Raw genomic sequence first — 18,294 nt, 5'->3', positions numbered from 1 at the left:
TGGAAAAGATAGGTGCTCAAAACATTTAGAGAGTAGATTTTCTATAAAGACTCATTGGTACTGAAAGAGAAAATGAGACCAATTTAAGCACATTTAATATATTAAAAAAATATTCCAACTGTCTAAAATTCCCCCCAGGAAAGGATGCTACTCTTCTATGTAAAATCATGCTCATTTTCTCAGCTTTCTAAATATGTACTAGGTTGAATCTGCTATAATCATTTTATATAACACCTCTGGCCAATTACCAGTGGAAGGTGACCATTATATTTTGTGACTCAGAAAGCTATGTGCCTCGTGTTAATAATTACTCTTTATAAAAATAATTTTTAGCGAATGGATACGTTTTGCTTTTATGATCAATGAAGCTCGACACATGCCTGGGAGTGAAAATGTATTAGATAGAAAGACAATTAATGATGACTTGAAGCAGCAATTTCAGAACCTCAGCAGGAGGCTGTAGTATCTAAACTGTATTCTAGGAAAGGAGGGAATGGAATCTTTTATATTCTTTTCATGGTCAGAGTAGCCTGTCTGAATAAACAGAGCAATTTTTTCCTTCCTTTCTTCCTTTTCCTCTCCTTTCCTTTACATAATTTATACTGTTCTTTAAAAAACAGATAAGCTAAAATAGAATCCGGCCTTGAGAAGCCACCAGCATTTTCTGGGGAACCGCCGCTAGAGTAAGGGGACAGAAGTCCCTGGTTCTGATTTTGGCTGAGCAAATGGTGTTCTTGATAACACCAAGTACATCCTTTTGACGCCTTGCATCTCAGGTCCTAATCTGGCAAGTGAGGAGACTGTAAGTGATTCCTAGTGATGTTTTCCCTTTAAAATTCAATGTTTGTAAGTTCTAGCCACGCTCAGAAAACACTAATGGTTGCCTTGTAACTTCTTGCCAAGAAGAAGCCTCTGAAAATGCCCTAGGAACGAATGAACAGGGCATACCTGGTGGAGCCACCATCCGCTGCCATTTCTGGAACAAGCAGGTCTTCAGACAGTCTCGTGGGCTGAGGTTGTAAGTTTTATGTCTCGACATCAGCTCCTGCATCGGCTCCAGTATTACACACAACTGTGAGGAGTTCAAAGACGTTGGATTTTCACTACTAGGTAGTAGTATTTGCAATAAGTAATGCTGCCAGCAAGAATGCATCAGATTGCTTCAGAAGGTATTTTCCTTTGGTTTGGATTTTCTTTATACAAGTTTGGTTAAAAGAAATATTAGTAACACTTGATTTGCTTCCTTAATTTGCTATCATTTATAACATATTATAATTTAGTGTGATTTACACACATATGGACTGACAGACATATTCTGTACAAACTAGTGGGTGGATATATGTGACTGGGCTGAATTCTAATAATTCTGGGTCAAGGAAAGAACGCCCTTCCATGGTACCGCATGCTGTGACTTCGCTGTTTTCCGCTGTTGTCCCTGTTTATAGGACCACACGTGGTGAGTTACAATTCTAGTTTATGTAGGTTCACGGCAGCGAAAGCCACCTTTGGAACTTTTGGTGAACAAGTTGCCAGCTGCAGGTACTTTTTTGACCCTAACTTGAGAAAAGCCGTGGTGCAAACTATTTTTTTTTATTCACATACTCATTTGTATTTTCCACGTGATGGAGTATCAGCAGCATAGGCTGACATTTGCTCAGTGTAGGAACTTCTGTGATTTTACACTCAGTTGCCTCGTTCCTTCCTTTAGTGAGATTTTTCAACTTTACTTGTGCTGATGACATTGTTGACAAAGATAAATGACTATAGAAAGCAGGTGAATCCATTTAGGATCACCATGGACTTGTCCAAATTCCTTCTCTGCTGGGAACTCATCAGACTATCATTGCATTGAGAGCGCTATATCCAGGAGGACAAAGACCCCAATGTGGAATGATACATCGATTGTCGTTGCAATCACAGAGAAACGAGTAGCCACATGCACCTTCTTTCCCGCATCGTAATCATCATTTGCCTGTGAAGATGGGTGTGCTGTCTCCAACTCCATCACGCCCTCTCTCTCGCTTCCCCAGCCCTGACATCTCACCTGGATCCTTTCCCTGAGGACACATCACTTTTCCCACTGGGTTCCTTCCACCTGGAATTCTTCCCTCCCCTGTTTCTGCTTAGAGGCCCAGTCATCCTTGACACAAGATTACTCGTGTTCCTCCTTCCTCCCAGCACCACCATGCACCTCTGTACAGGCAGAGTTGAGTGTCTCCAGAATTCTCCCATAGTGCACATTCTTTCTACTCTATGAACTTACTCATGTATGCTTCATAACCGCCTGCTTCCAGGTTTGCCTTTTGTACTTGACCTTGAACTCTTTGAATGCCAAGACTGTGTTTTATCTCTGTGTCACCAGGTTTGGTTCAAAGTAATGGAAACATTTAAGCGGTGGGTATTAAAAGGACCACAGACTCACTCCATGCCAACGTTCCCCTAAGTGTGGTGTAAGGAACATTTTCATCAGATGAAATCAGCTGACGATTAAAAATCATTCCCCCCAGGTTCACCCCGCCTGAGTATGCAGGAAAGCCCCTGAATTGGCATTTTAAAAATTCTGATAACGGCCCTCCCTGCTGGCACAGTGGGTTGGAGCGCTGCACTGCGAAGCTAAGCCAAGCCATGGCCGCTTCGGTGCGAGTTTGATCCCTGCCCTGGAGCTGACCCACATGGTGCAGCAGCCCTCTCCTGTCTCGCCTGCTGCTCCCCTCAGCAGTGTGTTTCAGTACATCTGCCTATTCTGGCCCCCACTGTGTCTGGTGGATCCTCTCGCTGCACCTGCACCTCTATTCTGTCCCCCATTTCTGTATGCATAAATAAATAAAATCTTAAAAAATTATATATATATGTATATATAATGTATGTGTATGTATGTGTGTGTGTGTGTGTGTATAAACATATATGTAAGTTCTGGTAACTACTACTTGAATTTGAGAGCCACTCTCCACACAGGCTGAGTTTGAAGACAGACGAATAGGGACCCTGAGCCGCGCAGAGGCCCAGGGCACCCTGCTGCAGCCCCCCCGCCCCTTCTTACTCACCCCCCTGCCCAGGCTCAGCCTCTCTCCTGAAGTCTCACACGATAATCACGCTTATGTTCCAGAAAAACCCCTTAACCCTCTGTATTTGTCAGTGATCAAAACTGGACCTAAACCACTGCTCCATGGAAGGGCAGCAGCTGTCATTTCCATCCATCTGCAGCTTCTCTGCAGAGCAGAGCAGGGCCTGGGGGTCTGAACAACAGACGCAGACACTGGCACCCACCCGACGAAGCAGTCGGGCTGACGCAAGACCTGGGTCTTGGACACAGCCTCAGCCTCGCTGGTCTTCCTGGCCTGGGGACCTTGAGAAGCCTGCAGTGTTGGTAAGAAAACGAACTTGTGCCCGAGGAAGGGTTGCTGTGCCTTCATGCCCCACCCCAGTGCTTCCGGGCACCGGGATGTGCCCGTCCATTAAGAATCTCTCAGTGCAAGTCAGGCACGGGCAACATCAACCCTTCCCCACACGGATGCTGGCCAGACTTGCCCGAGGGGAAGATGCTGCAGCTGTGGCTAAGAAGGGAGTGAGGAGAGGGATCTTCACTGAATTCTGCTGCTAGGTTCAGCCAGGAGCAGAGCTGGTCATATTGTCAGCAAGGGAGGAGAGAAGAACACCTGTCGCAGGTGTGCTAGGAACTGGGAGTTTATTGTTGTAATTGAAAAAATGTAAGCTGAAAAGGTTTGGAAACCACTTTCTTTCGGTCCGTTCCCCACTCTTGAGAAATGGGCTGGCGGGAGGGAACCAGCAGGGATTTATTTAGAAGCCAAGAGGTCTAAGTAGAGATGGACGCCGTCACTAGGTGCGTGTCCTTGAGTAAGTCGCCTGGACGCCATACCTGCCCCGCGGAGTGTTGTCAGAATTGGACAGGATGTACCTGACATGTAACAGCATCACAAACCAGGGGTTTCCTGACCACCCACCCGCAAGCACAGCACAGATCACACAACGAACCACGTTATTATTTTCTTCTCTTTTAAATCAACATGCATTTACTGAGCTTTCTCCTAAATGCAGGCAATCTGCTTAGGTTTTGGGGACGTAATGATGAGACCGATACAATCTCTGTCCTTTAAGAGTATTCAGCCCTTAAAAATGATTAAGCATATCAAGAAAACTACCCTGTGTTTACACTTCAAGCATCAGAAGAAATCACATCTTTTCGAAGCAAATATTTTTCATTCTATGACAAGCTAGACGGCAAAGACGCGCTGCCTGGACCCAGGAAGGGCCGTGGGCAGTGACCGCGCAGGGAAATGGGTGAGCTGCATGTATGATGAGAACCCACGAGCTCATTATCTCTATCTCTTTCTTTTTTTATGGTGCCTTTCCTCTCTGGGTTTGGGCAACACTTTTTTTCAGGTGCTAATCCTTAGGATTTATCCCTTCCCCTTTCATGTAAAAATATCTTCTCATCGCTGTAACCCATCCCAAAGGAGTTTGCCTCTCTGAATATTAATCAGGAATCCCCAAAGCCATTTTTCTTGCAGTGGCGGCTGGGCTCACATGCAAACGAGTCTTCTCGCTGCTGCTGGTTGCTGCGGGCTGTTTGGGGCTGCGGGCTGCAGGGGGCAGAACTGACTCAGGCAACCGCCTGCCTCGTCTGGCACGAAGCCAGCGGGTCTTGGCGATAGCAGAGGCCTGGAGCTTTATGAAATGAGATGGAGAAGAAGGCCGGGGAGTGGGCTCTGTGGCCACAAGCCCAGTCCTCTGGAGCCAGGACTCCTATGCTCCTGGAGGTCTCAGATCTCCTTGAGATTCTGGCGAAGGCTCAGCAGCCTGTCTCTGAGATTTCTGTACCTGAAGAAATGCCTGAAGCTTAGCGAGCTTCTCCCCCTCAACCCCCCACCTCATACACATACACATTAATTACGGGAAGGGAGACACCTGGCTCTACTAAGCAGGAACCAGGCTCAGTATACATGCTTTTCCCTCACTCTACATTCTCTCTCAACCTCAAACCCATTTATAGAACCAAGCATAATTACACAGGGTCCTTTGATGTTGAGGAACAATTTCATCTGCAGAGTTGGGTCTGCTACATACAAAGATCCCAGTGCACTAGTTTCTGCTGCTAGCAAAGGCCACGGGCAGCGTGTCTGTGACATCGGCAGCCACTGCGTGCAGGGAGTTTGGTCTGCCCCTGCACTGGTTGGTGTTGGGAGTACTGGGAGGAATTCTAGGACATAGGGATAGGGCCGGATGTAGCAAGGGTTGAGACCACTCTAATAGGGCACATAGTCCCTGCCAGGCCCAATGGGTTTGGCAAAGAGATGAATAAGGATCCCGAAGGAAGTCATCGCCCACCCTGGCAAGGCTCGCAGGATACACTTTGCAGATTTAATGAGAGCTGTAGCTGTGTTCTCCTTGTGCTTCAAATTCATTTCTGGGGTTCTGGCTCCAGCAATGACTTTGGTGTGGAACCAAAACCTGTAGCCACAACAGTGACTTGCTGAGCAAGTAGATGGGTGAGTGGAAGGATGGATGGGCAGGTGGGCGGACAGCGGATGGGTGAGTGGATGGATAATCGATAGTTTGGTCAGATCTACACAAGAAGTCATTGGCTAATTGTGAACAAATAGGATTTGGTCCTGTAGGCTTAGAGGTGATGAGTTTGTCCATTTGAAGTAACTGATTGCCTCCTCTGTGTAAAAAACGCATCTAAAAATGCACGAGTGAAAACCCAATGTCCTGGCCAGGCAGAAAATGGTAGTTTTTAATGCCAGGACTCCTGACTTATCAAGGTAGCAAAGGGTCTAACAAATGTAAACAGCATGGTGTTCTGCTTTGTTTTCATTCTCCTGTAGACATTTATTCTCCTTAGCTACCCACTCACACCCAGTCTTCTTGTTCGTCTCTCTGTCCAAACCCAGGATCAGGTGGTGCATCTCAGAGACTCTGGAACCACAAAAAAGCTAATGCCTTGGGGTGGAACTTGGCTAACTCTCAACTTCAGCCTGGACTATTGCCAACATTTTAGATCAGCCTTTTCTAATGCTGTTCTCTGAACAAACACCTACTCTTTGTTGAAGTCCTAGACATACATTTCTTCCCTCTTACCCAGTCATCTTAAGTAGGTGCTGTCAAGCTGCAGTGGGCAGGCTAACTACAGCTATGCTCAGATCACTGATGACAACATTTGGGTTGCAGTGGCAGGGTCGGGTCGTGGCAACATATGCCCCACCCCCACCCAAACTATTTATGCTAAAGATACTCACATGAGGATTGCTGACCCCTGTCCTAAACTAGTGGGCCTCAAAAGACGTGACCTGCAAACTGTTAAGCATCCATAAAAGGATAAGGAGCTTGAGACAGCATGTAGTCCAAGTCTTTGTTTCTTTCATTGAGAAGATTTTGCGTCAAGAAGAATGTGAGATGATCTTAACAACGTGCCCAGAAATGCAGCTGGTTTCCATTCAGGAGCAAACTCCTTATCTTGGACCATTATGCGTTTGCAGTCTGACTCTGCTCTGTAGAGCACATTTGAGTCACTTCCATGTGATCTTTAAGGCCCTCCAAGTTCCAGCTCAGATGCCACACTGTCTTGATGTGCCCTACCTGCAAGGAGCTCTCGCTTCAACACTTACTATTACACCGGCATCCCAATGTGCCAATCAACATTGAAATCTTTCCTGTCTTGTGAACTGGTTTCATCTCCTTATCTAAGCCACTCAATTTTTACTTTTCTCTCTCTCTTATTTAGTACAATATAAGGTGTACTCAAAATAGCTGTTGAGTCCTAGTTTACCATTGCTGTGGAGTATCTATTCTATGTGTGTCCCTGGCCTATATCATTAACTCTCATCAGTTCTCCATTTACAGGTGAGGAAGCTCAGTGTCAAAGCCAGTAAGTTACCCAAAGACGATATTGAAGAATGTGATTCTCTTAGTAGATCCAAGGTTATCCTGCTATTTGAAGAGGCTCACAGTGAAGTTTGCATGATTCTAAGCCTGTGATCTTAACTTACAACTGCTCTGTTGTCTACCTCTCTAAATGTGAGTAGGTTAAATCGCTGCTAAGAGACCAAGTTCAAAGGCACACATTGTCTTTGTCTTGCTTTGCTTCCTGCACCTGGCGCTTAGCTGTTCACAGACAGGTACGTGGGTCATTCAGACTTTGGAACGAGGCTCAAACCCTCAAGTCTGCCATTTACTAGTTATGTTTTTGGTCAAGACCTCTAGCCTCTCTGAATCTTATTTTCTCATCTGTAAACTTCAGGTAATGATACTTATTTCTGGTGGTTTGAAATAATGAATGTAAGTCCTTAGTGCAATGCCATGAGTAAGGTCAGTGCTTGATAGAAGGAAATTGGTATTATCGTAAACATCGGTTGCATCAATGACCCAGTTCCACTGAGCCGTTCACTGAGCCAGGAGATCAATGTGTGATGTGATTGGTTAGCTACTCTGGGAAGCATATTACTTGGTCTTCCTGAGGTTTAGGGAGGGTCACTAGATAAAAGGTTGCTCCAAGGGATGGTAATCAGGAGAGTGGGACAGGGCATTTCAGCAGCTAATGTCTCTGATAATAATCCCTTTTGAGAATTTGGTGATAAATACAAAAATGAGAGTTCTTTTTCCTCTCTCTAGTAATGTATTCCTCTGGCTAAATCTGAATTACAAAGATATCAGAGGGTTTGGAGTGATTAAGAAATGAATTCTAAGGGTGGAGGAGTTTCTCCTAATTAAATGACACATCACAAAAGGAGATCTTATATGAAAACAATACAAAAAATGTAACACATGGTATTGAAAAGGAAAGTAAAACAAAAGAAACAGATAATCCAGTTAGAAACAAGGAGAGTGAGTAACAGGTATCCAGGAGAACCCACAGCCTCTGCCTTGAGGGACCAAGGGGGGTTAGAAACACCCGCCCTGAGAAGCCAGGCGATTCCCTAACATCCGATTATGGTTCGGGTTTATTTCCTGTTGGGATTAAAGGTAGATGGGTGGTCAAATTCCTCTCCCTCTCCCCTCCATACCCTCCTCCATACCTCCGATGGACACACATTAGCAAGGTGACTGCAAACGTGAAGGGAGCTCTCAACTGCAAGTAAAGCCTGTCAGACTTTGATCTTGAATTCTCCAGTCTCAAGAATTGTGAGAAAATAGATTTCTACTGTTTCTACCACCCATGCAGTCTATGGCATTTTGTCATGGCAGTCTGAATAGGCTAAGACAATAGCTTAAATTGATACACAGGACTAAAATGTCTCTCCACTAGACTATAAAGAACTGGAGAGCTAGGTTGTGTGCTATTGTTTTATTTTTTGAGAAATCAATCACACAGCCCCAAGCAATGAGGTAATGTTTGTGGAAGGAATTATGCAAGTAGCACAAAACTGTGACAGATACTCCTCCATGAAAGGCAGAGACACTGCTCTTCCTTCCCTCATCTCCATGCAGCCAGCTTGGCTTCCTAGTCCCAGAGTGCAGGTGGCAGGGCAGGAGTGAGGTGGCTATATCAACTGAGGAGGAGACACATGGAAGAGAGACATGGAGAGAGAGACACTTGGAAGAGATGTGTGCGTGAAATAGTGGGGGATCTGATTCTGGTCTGGGCAGAAACAATGGCGTTGTTATCTTGACTTCATTGTGGATTTTGTGATCTATTTTGAATTTTGAATCTCTCCTCTGTCCCAGCTCTACGACTTATCTAACCCCTTTAGAGGGCTCCCCAACAGAAGATGCCTTAAATTGGTGGCAAATTTGGGGCCAAGCCTGTTTGACTGGGCATTTGTTCATGAGTAGATGGTTGATGTAGGAGTTTGAAGGGGAAACTACTAATTGAGACTCCTCTCTTTGCGTCTGCATACCAGTTCTCTTACAACTCTTTCACACTGATTCTGCTTCCTTTGCTTTTGTGCACATGGATGGTTAGACCCCTTTTTGGAATGTGCACCCTTTAACAGTTTGGGGTCCTCGCGTACGCTTCAACTGTGCACAAACAGAAAGCAAAGCATAAACAAACAGGCGATTAGAGACAAGACAATGGGTTAGATCCTGCTTCATCCACTTCGTAACGCAGCACTTGGGTGCCAGGTAACCAACCGTGAGCATGGCCCACACAGCCGCCAGCCCTTGGAGCTGGCTGTCTGGCTAGATGATAAACAAGAATTCCAAATTGGCTTGAGAGTACAAAAGAGAGGGGGAGTGGGGTGTCAAGGAATGTTGTCAGGAGGAAATGATATTTAAATTGAGGTTTATAAGGGTGACTAAAGAGTCAGTTAAGTGAAAAAAAAAAAAAATAGCTAGGACATGGCCCTCCCTGGTGGCGCAGCGAATTAAAGCACAACACTGAGAAGCTAAAGCCACTTCTGCATGAGTTCGATCCCCGCCTGCCCCGGAGGTGACCACATGACGCAGCAGACCTCTCCTGACCCGCCCACTGCTCCCTTCAGCAGTGGACTTCGTCGATCTGCCTGTTCTGCTCCCCACTCTGTTCCTGGTGAATCCTCTCACTACCCTTGTACCTCTGGCCTATACTCCAATTCTGTATGCACAAATAAATAAATCTTTTAAAAAAATTAGCTAGGACAAAGTTGGAGTAGATATCTCAAGCAGAGGGGATACACATGTGACTACAAGAAAGAATATAGCAATGCAACTGCCCCACACCAGGATTCTAGGCAAACAATTGTCTCAGCTCAGTGTCTGCCTGCCAGAACTGCTGAGAGGTGCTACTGATGTAGGCAAAAGCAGCCTGGACCCAGGCAGCCTCCACGAACACCTTAGGATGAACACAGATGCACAATCTGGAAAACACTATCCTGTTTTTCTTTCATCCATTTAGTCTGAGCACGAGGACGGCAGCATCAACATTTTGATGAATTTGCCGAACCCAAAGCACCGATATTCCAAAGGCAAAATTGGCTGCCATAGCACTGGGGACATTTGCCTGCATCCATGCTGTGCCTGGCTGGAAGAAGACAGCTTTTGCAGCATGTTATTTTTCCCAAGGAACTAAGAGACTGTGTGCGCGCAGTGAGGTAACGTTTAAGCACTAGCATCTATAAATGGGGCCTTATAATCTTACTATTGCAAGTAAGGGAATTTGGATATGGTCCTTGGGAGTTGTCAGTGACAGTTTCTGAGCAACATGACTATCTTGTTCGCACAGTCGCAATCCCTCCTGAACATTAAATGTGCAGTTATGGCTGCCTCCTGCACTGGTGTGAACTCCCACAAGACTGCTGGGGACAGTGTTATGCCCTGGGGTCTGGGACAGCCTCCTTTGGCCATGGTTTGGGAGGGTTTCTGGGCTCTAGGCAGGGTGGGGGTAAAGACTTAGCTCTAGAGCAAGGCTTGAATGCCTGTCTACTTTCTGGGTGCTTCTGCCAGGCAACAGCCCTCCCCCCCTCCCAGGTCTAGCTAGACATAAAGGGAAGAAGCAATTCTCAGCAAGCTGGATGGCCCCTCACATCCCTTGTCACCGTGCTCATATCAGCAGCCATTTCCCTTCCCAGGGAAGGAAGTGAGACTTGTGGAAAGCAGAATTCATGCCGATGGTGGCAAAGCGCAATGAAGATGGAACTGGCAGAGATGGGGGTTTGCTTATTCACTCCACATACTTACTGAAGAAGGACTATGTGCTTCATATTTGTTTCAGGTGCTCAGGATGTTGCAAAGAGAAAATCGCTTCTTTTATGGGAACGATATTCTAGTAAAGTGGGGTAGATAAGTAAATTGACCAACGAAATGACTGAGGTGGGTGATGATTATCAAAGACAAACATGAAAATGGGGGGTGGAAATATGGATGCTGGGGCTGGGGTTGAAAGTTTGGATACTTTGGCCTAAGTCAAGGATGATAATGGCTTGCAGAGATTTTGTGTCCCGAGCCTCTGCATCCATGACGATGGCAGGTTACATGGCAAAGGGCATTCAAGATGCCGGTCAGCTGACCTCGAGGTGGAGAGGTGTCTGGATTCCCCAGGTGGGTCCAATGTAGTCCCAGGAGGAGGTAGAAGTGGAAGTGGGAATTAGACAGCAGCGTCAGAAAGATGGCAGCGTGAGGAGGCGTGACCTGACATTGTTGGCTTTGAAGGTGGAGAGGACCATGGGTTGGAAATGTGGGTGCATCTAGAAGCTGAAAGAGGCAAGGAAACAGATTTTCTCTGGGAGCCCCTAGAAGAAAAAACAGCTCTGCAGACCTCTTGGTGAAAACCCCGTAAGCGACATGTCAGGAAGCTGATGTGCTGTAAGATAAATCTGCCTCGTAGTCACCAAGTTCATGGGAATTTGTCTTGGTAGAAATAGAAAATGAATACAATGGCCCAGAAGGTGACATCTGAGTAAAGACCTCTGGAAGAGATTAGCAATACAGGATGGCCGGCTAGATGTGAATTCAGATAATAAATCATAATTTATTAAGGTAATGACTCAATATAATAAGCATCATTTATTCATGCTGATGTGATATTTACATGTAACTGGCACTCTGCACTTTACTGGCCACCCTAATCTCAGAGGAAGTTAGGAACAGGTTATTTGGGGGGGAAATCACTTCTAGGTAGAGGGAATAGCATTCAGAACAGAGGAAACAGCAAGGGCCAAGATGGGGGCCTTCGAGAAACATCTAGGAGAGACACCAGGGTGGAGAACAGGAGAACAGTAGCAGCGCTCATGGAGGCAGTGAGCAACTGGGTCATGGCTTTGTAAGTGGAGCATGGCCTCTGGTCTGAGTGGGATTCTGGGGGAACTAGGAGTTGGTGCTCAAGGTCGCTTGGGAAGGGAGGGGGTGGCCTGTCAGCAGCTTGAGGGCTGGGCCTAATCCCTTCTTCATGCCTGACAGCTCGGCCAGCTCAACTGTGCTGGAGAGCACCAGGGCATCTACCGGTAGAACTCAACACTGGGCCACCGGCCCGGACGGGGTTCGGAAGTGCCGTGGGGAGAGAAGAGTGTTTTAAAAGTGCCTTATCGGGAGAAATCTGAAGTCTGTCAGGCACTTGGAAATGACAGGGGAAGGGTTAGAGATGGGGGGAGGATCAGCCACTCAGTGTGTGTGCGTGGAAGTTATGGCACCCTCTATCTGCTCTTTGCCTTCATCAGGCTCCACGATCTAGATGTGGGAAAGAATGGGACCCTCAGACCCTCTGAGGGCAGCGCGGAGCTCTGGGTGAGCATCTCCCACAAGATGGTGGGTCTTACTGAACTCGCCTGACTGTCCTACATCAAGAAAACACACATTCACCCTGGGCGACTGCCTTCAGATGGAACCTGTATCACAGGGCTTCCAAAATGAGAGAATTTTGCAAGCTAGAATAAAAGCTTCTGGTTATTTTGACACCAGTCAAGCTTACAAGGTTTGAGAGATTCTGCTGTTGAGTTCCCTGAGGTTCTCCTGGTTCTTGCAATGTTTGGTGAGGTTGTGCCCTTCTGAAATCTGGTCTTTGCTTTCCATAGAGTCTGGTCTTAGTTACTTCTAGGAATGTTCCTGCCACTGCCATTCCCCGTGGCATCCCGGTCTCTCTCTGCTTTGCAATACTGGTAAGTTTGGGAGACTCAGTTCAGCCACAGAGAGGTCATTCCCCCCAAGGACACTGTCCAGTAGGTCTTTCCGTGCCCCTCCTAGCCTGAGGCAGAAGCTAATGCTTTACTTTCTGAAAAGGAGCTAGCTCATGTTAGGGTTAAGCACAGTCATTTAGTTTGAACATAGGGGAAGGGGCTCACCATGGACTGCCATCATTATGGGACCTTTCGCATGTTAAAGGTTTGCTTTCTGTCCATCTGCAGAAGGCTGGAGAAGAAGATGCAGTCTCACCATGGACAACTGGTGAGACACAGGGAAAGACAATGTGTTGGCATTTACAGCACAATGGAAGGAGTTCTAGAGAACTATGGGTAGTCAAGCAAGTCAGCATGAAAAAAAAACACATATTGCACAGTTATTCAGCACATGATTTGATGAAGTCCTTACTAAAAAGTAGCAGTCATTTATAAAACAAGCAAGGTTTTTGACATTCAGAGGGAGGAGAGAGAGAGAAAAATGGAGAAGGACATAAGGATGGTAGGAGAAGACTAAGAAGATGTGGTCTAGCTTCACCATGGAGAAGTCTTCGGCCATAAAAATGTTGCCATGTAGCGCAAAATGGAAGGAGTTCCAGGGAGTGTTGTGCAGTAAGTCAAATCAGAATGACAAAGATAAATATTGGACATTTATATAGCGGATGATTTGACACAGAGAAATACTTATTAAAAAATAAGGCTTGCTAGAAAGGCTTGGAGAGGCCCCAACCTCACAGTTGCCATTTTCCTCATACTCTCTTTAAGTTGGTTCTTTCTTGAGCTCTGTCCGCCTGGACCTACATAAGGAATCCTAAAGGTGCCAGGGACCGCTTTAGGGGGCCTGGCACAGAACGAGTGCCCACTCCAGCTCGAGCCCACAGCAGTTCTGTCACTTAGGCCTCATCTTCATTTCACAGATGGGCAATCTCAGGCTTAGGGAGCTGGACAACGCAGTTCCCACTCATAAACTATCTCAGCTTCACAGCAACACAGATTAGCACTGATATCTTCCTCTTCAGGGTCCAGGCCCGGATTTGAGAAGCTGGGTGTTTGACCCCCAACCCATCCCAAAAAAACCAAAACCAAAACCAAAAAAAAAAAAAAAAGGGGGAGCAGTGATGAGTCTGACTGACTTTTTATAATGGAAACTCACAGTAGTCACTTAATTAACATCTTTGGGCCAATGGATTCTTACACACACCAGCTCTTTCCATCACTCTACTCCTGTGAAGCTCTTACTCTTCCTTCACATCTGGTTTCAAAATGGAGCTGAGTCCTTCCCAGGTCAGCCATGGTCTGTGTCCCTCTTTGCGCCCACAGCCCCCCACACTCCACAGGATCAGCGTGGGGGAAAAAGCTCCCAACTCTCTTCCCCAGGCTCCCAACTCTCTTCCCCATCTCATTTCCAGGCCCGTCCTTTCTCCGAAAGGCAGGCCGCACAGCGCTCGCGAGCTCTGTGTCTACTCTTCCACCCGACGCTCCTGACGCACAAACGCACACGCGCCTCTCCCTGCGGGCGGCTAAGGGCTGGGAGCTCCCACTTCGGGCACGAAACGCCTACACGTCACTCCTCTCCTGCATCCTTGGCCGCTCCCTCAGGCTCACGTGGCTTCTCAAAAGCTATTTGTCTTGTTCAAGTTCCTCTGGGGCCAAAATAAATCATGGGTTTGGGAAGAGCGTTCTGTGCCATCCTAGCTACGCGCTGGCCTGCTCGGCCGGCACCAGACACCGCACGTCAGGGAGGCCGTGGTTTAGGAAAACCTCACTGTTGGAATCACTTTTTAAATCTAGGAATGTTCTGACCCAAAAGCACCCTAACGTGATGTGATTTGACAAGGCGTCATATAATGGAATATGCCAACCCATCGTGCTTCCATGGACTTTCAATAGCTCAAGCCGAGGAGAGAAAGCACAGAGGCCCTAAAATGTACAGTTTCCCTCGGAAGAAAGGGATGGGGTTGATGAAAGGCTGCTTCTGAGGCTTTACTCTAGTATCCACAATCATTCTGTGCACTAAAAATAAACAGATTATGGGTAGCTTGGGTGCGAGGGGGGAGCCAGCTTCTCCATCCTTCTCTCCCACTTCCCCTTCTAATCTTTCTTCCTTTAATTTCTAGTATAGCCCCAAATAAGATTTCCAGAGCACAACAAGGTAGGTATTCAGACACCACGTTGTTTTTCCAGGTCCACACCCACTCAAATGCGTGCACACACACACACACATTTACACAATACTTACACACACATTCACACCACACACAGGGACACACATTCACGCTACACACAGCCACATACTTGCACCACACACACGGACACACATTCACACCACACACATGGACACACATTCACACCACACATGCACGTGTATTACACAACACGTACACACACACACACTTCTATGTTTCTACCATGCAATGGACAAATGCAGTGTTTTTCACAGAACTAATGCTATTTTTAGACTAAGTGGGAGGGAATTTGCAGCATTAATAAATGGCCAAGAAACACTGCGCTAGGCATGTGGTGTTATGCCAACGCAGCGCTAGCTTGGCCTTTAGCCAATGAACTGTGGTTAGATGTTGCAGGATGAAAGTGAAACACCGCTTACAAAGGAATGATTAATATGCTGACAAACTTCCAGGCACTTATTTCCTGCTCTTGGTGCCAGCTTTATTAATACCAGCATATTTTCAACTTTATTAGTAAAGTCTCTCAGCCTGGTACTCTTTGGTGTGTTCATGGAGGGCTTCTTAAATCAGCTGCAAATTATATGGAGAAGCAAACATTGGCTAAACATTGCCTTTTCCTCTGTCACCTTAAAGCCCAGGGTGTTTGTCTCGACGACTCCTTGCACTAATGCACAAAAGCCAGGATGAGCCCGAACCCACGGCTGGAGGGATGCCTCTCCCACAGTGGAACTGACAGCCGAGGGACCGAGCCCGTGGGTCACGTTTGTGTCAGGGCCTCTGATCCTGGCAATGGCAAACTGCTCCCTGCCAACCGCCCCGCAGGGAAGGGGCAGCCCTAGATGGCAGTTGCCTCTGGATGAACTCCTGATTTAGTGATCTGTGAAGAAGGGGTGAGGGGAAGGGTTACAGGATGGAATCAAGGTGGCTGGCTTATTTAGCTTGCCTGGGATTGACTACCCTAGATTTTCAGCTCATTGCCCTACACCCGGTGAAACGCCCCAGTCCCATTCCAAGGGTTTGGCAAGTGCCAACTGGAGTCAGAAGGAAGCCAGGAAGGCAAGAGCCTTGGAGTGAGACCCAGGTTCAAACCCCATTTGGTGACCCGAGCAAGGCTTTAACCTCCTCAATTCTCAGAGTTATCAAAACAGGGTAAGAATGGCCAGTCTTGGATTGTGAGGAGACTAAATAAGACCTTAAGTTGTAGAATCAGGGCCCATCCTCAGACACCCCATTTCTGAAGTTACCAGAGACACATAGCGGCCACCTTATGAATCTGAGAAGACACAGCAACATCAAGTGAGTGACAGGATCTTCACAAAGATCTTCAGAGCCCAGGTTCAAGGGGTGCTTGGGGGTGCAAGGGGTGCTGGGAACAGGTGACCAGAAGTGACAAGAGTCTGGTCATCACCTGGTGGATGCTCCTCTTTTGGTCTCAAACATGGTTTTATTCCTGCCTAGAAAGCTGGAGCTTTTCCAGGAAAGCAGAGCAGAGAGCCCCCTGCCTTGGCTCCCTGATTTCATCCCGACTGGACAGATGGGGGCTTCTATAAAAGACCTGGTCCTCCGATAAAGTCCCATTTAGGGGTTACATGAAAACAACAGCTATGGAAGTCCAGCTTTTAATTAAACATAATCAAAGGGGATACAGATTAATGACTCTAAACAAGACTGTATTCGATGCAGTTCATACTGGCCAGTTCATGCCTGCAGGAGCAAAAATGTCACGGCCAGAGAAGCTTTTTAAGTATTGATATTTCCTGCATTTAGTAATATGCTAAACCACATTCCTAACAATATAATTAGCAACACAATCCACATCATACAGCCGGTGAGGACTCTGCATGGTTAATTACACCTTCATGTTGACAGCGGCTCCGGTGTTTGTTAGGTTCTCAGAAAACAGTCCTGCACTCGGGAAGGAAGACTGAGAACGAGGCTGTCCCAGGTGACTGCTGCAGGGCTCGATGGCTCATCCATGGTGCCTTCTGGGATGACACGTGTTTGCCTGAGCTTGCATGAATTTAGCTACATTCCTGAATTTAGTACATGACAACACAGGATTAATGTTCTAACTGGGCTGATAGACTCCCTCCTTCAAACAGTGGCCACAGTATTGTCAGATGGAAGAAAGTAGAGCCTTAGTTAGGGTCTCAAAAGCCAAGTTTCAACTCCTGGGGTCTGACCCTTCTTCCCCAGACCCTCGGGGTTGGTTTTGCAGGAACCCCAGACCTGGCACTGGGGGAGGTGTTGGCATGTTTTATCACCAATGGCACTGCTAAAGGCCTATGTCTGGACTGAGCAGGGAAATGAAACATTGACATATGTGGCTATCCTAATGCAGATTCCTCAAGCAACTTAAAAATATGTATTTGTGGTCTTCACAAATATTTTGTATAGCTAACCATTGAACATCATGTGTTTGAACTGCTTGGGTTCACTTATACTCTGATTGTCTGGTAGACACATGACATAAATATAATGGCATCAATAAATCCAGCCCAATCCTGTAAATCTACTTTTTCTGGTGTTTTTTTTTTAAAGTAATATTTCATTTCCCCTACTCACATCATTGAAAGAATACAGTATGTATTCATTTGTAAATCTATTTCATCCTGGGCTTTTATTCTTGGGGAGGGTTTTAATTACTGCTTCAGTTTCACTGCTTTTAATTGGCCTGTTTATTTGATCTATTTCTTATTTATCTGACTTTGGATGATTATAGAGTTGTAGGAATTTGTCCATCTCTTCCAGATTGTTGAACTTGTTTGCCTATAGCTGTTCATAGTATTCTCTGATTATTTTTTTAATTTCTGCTGTGTCTGTTGTGATTTCTCCTCTTACACTTCTGATCCTGTTTATTTGTGCTTTCTCTTTGTAAGCCTGGCTAGACTATTTTGTTTACATTTTTCAAAGAACTGACCTTCAGTTTCATTGATTTTAAAGACAAAGGACTGATCACAAAGATATACAAAGAGCTGATGAAACTCAACAAAAACAAGGTGAACGACCCTATTAAAAAAAAATGGGCAGAAGAGCTACAAAGGCATTTCTTCAAAGAGGAAATGCAGACGGCCACCCCATGAGATTGAGTCAGTTCATCACTCACTCCTTCAGTCACTCATTGTTTCACTCACTAAATATTTTACTGGATACCTGCTATGAGCCAGCACTCTGCCTGTGTGTGTGTGTTTTTAATTTAATCATCATTTAATCATGAGGACCCTGAGTTGTTTTGTTATGCTCTTGTTATAGATGGGGAAACTGAGACCAAAAGGTGCTCCTAGTCCAAGTTAGGGAAAAAGACATAAGAAAAGATTAAGTGATAAATACAGGTAAAGTTCACAACAGGGACATAAGGAAGGGAGAAACCTAAGTTGTCTTAAAGTTGGGGGTGGGAGTCAAGGAAACCTTGGCATATTGGGGGATTTTTGTGTTAAGCCTTGAGAGACATGTGGGCATTTTCAGGGTGAAGGGAGAGGGTAGAGGTGAGGCCTCTCAAGCAGAAGCACAAAGATGTACAAAGATAGAGGCAAGAACAAGTGTGTTAGGGAGGTGGTTTAGAG

General features: G+C 46.1%; 1 protein-coding gene across 8 annotated transcripts in view; it reads right to left on the bottom strand.

Annotated features, from left to right (window-relative positions):
• The window catches only part of LDB2 (LIM domain binding 2), a 311,143-nt gene that overhangs the window by 8,724 nt on the left and 284,125 nt on the right, over positions 1–18,294 (bottom strand). For all 8 annotated transcript variants that reach the window (XM_004681393.2, XM_012724131.1, XM_012724130.1 and 5 more), the window contains one exon: positions 949–1,072. In XM_004681393.2, coding sequence (XP_004681450.1) covers positions 949–1,072 — 124 coding nt within the window. The remainder of the gene's footprint in view (positions 1–948; positions 1,073–18,294) is intronic.

The sequence above is a fragment of the Condylura cristata genome, unplaced genomic scaffold (genome assembly GCF_000260355.1).
Source record: "Condylura cristata isolate star-nosed mole 26May11 unplaced genomic scaffold, ConCri1.0 scaffold00012, whole genome shotgun sequence".
Taxonomy (NCBI): domain Eukaryota; kingdom Metazoa; phylum Chordata; class Mammalia; order Eulipotyphla; family Talpidae; genus Condylura; species Condylura cristata.
This window is presented reverse-complemented; position numbering and strand designations above follow the sequence as displayed.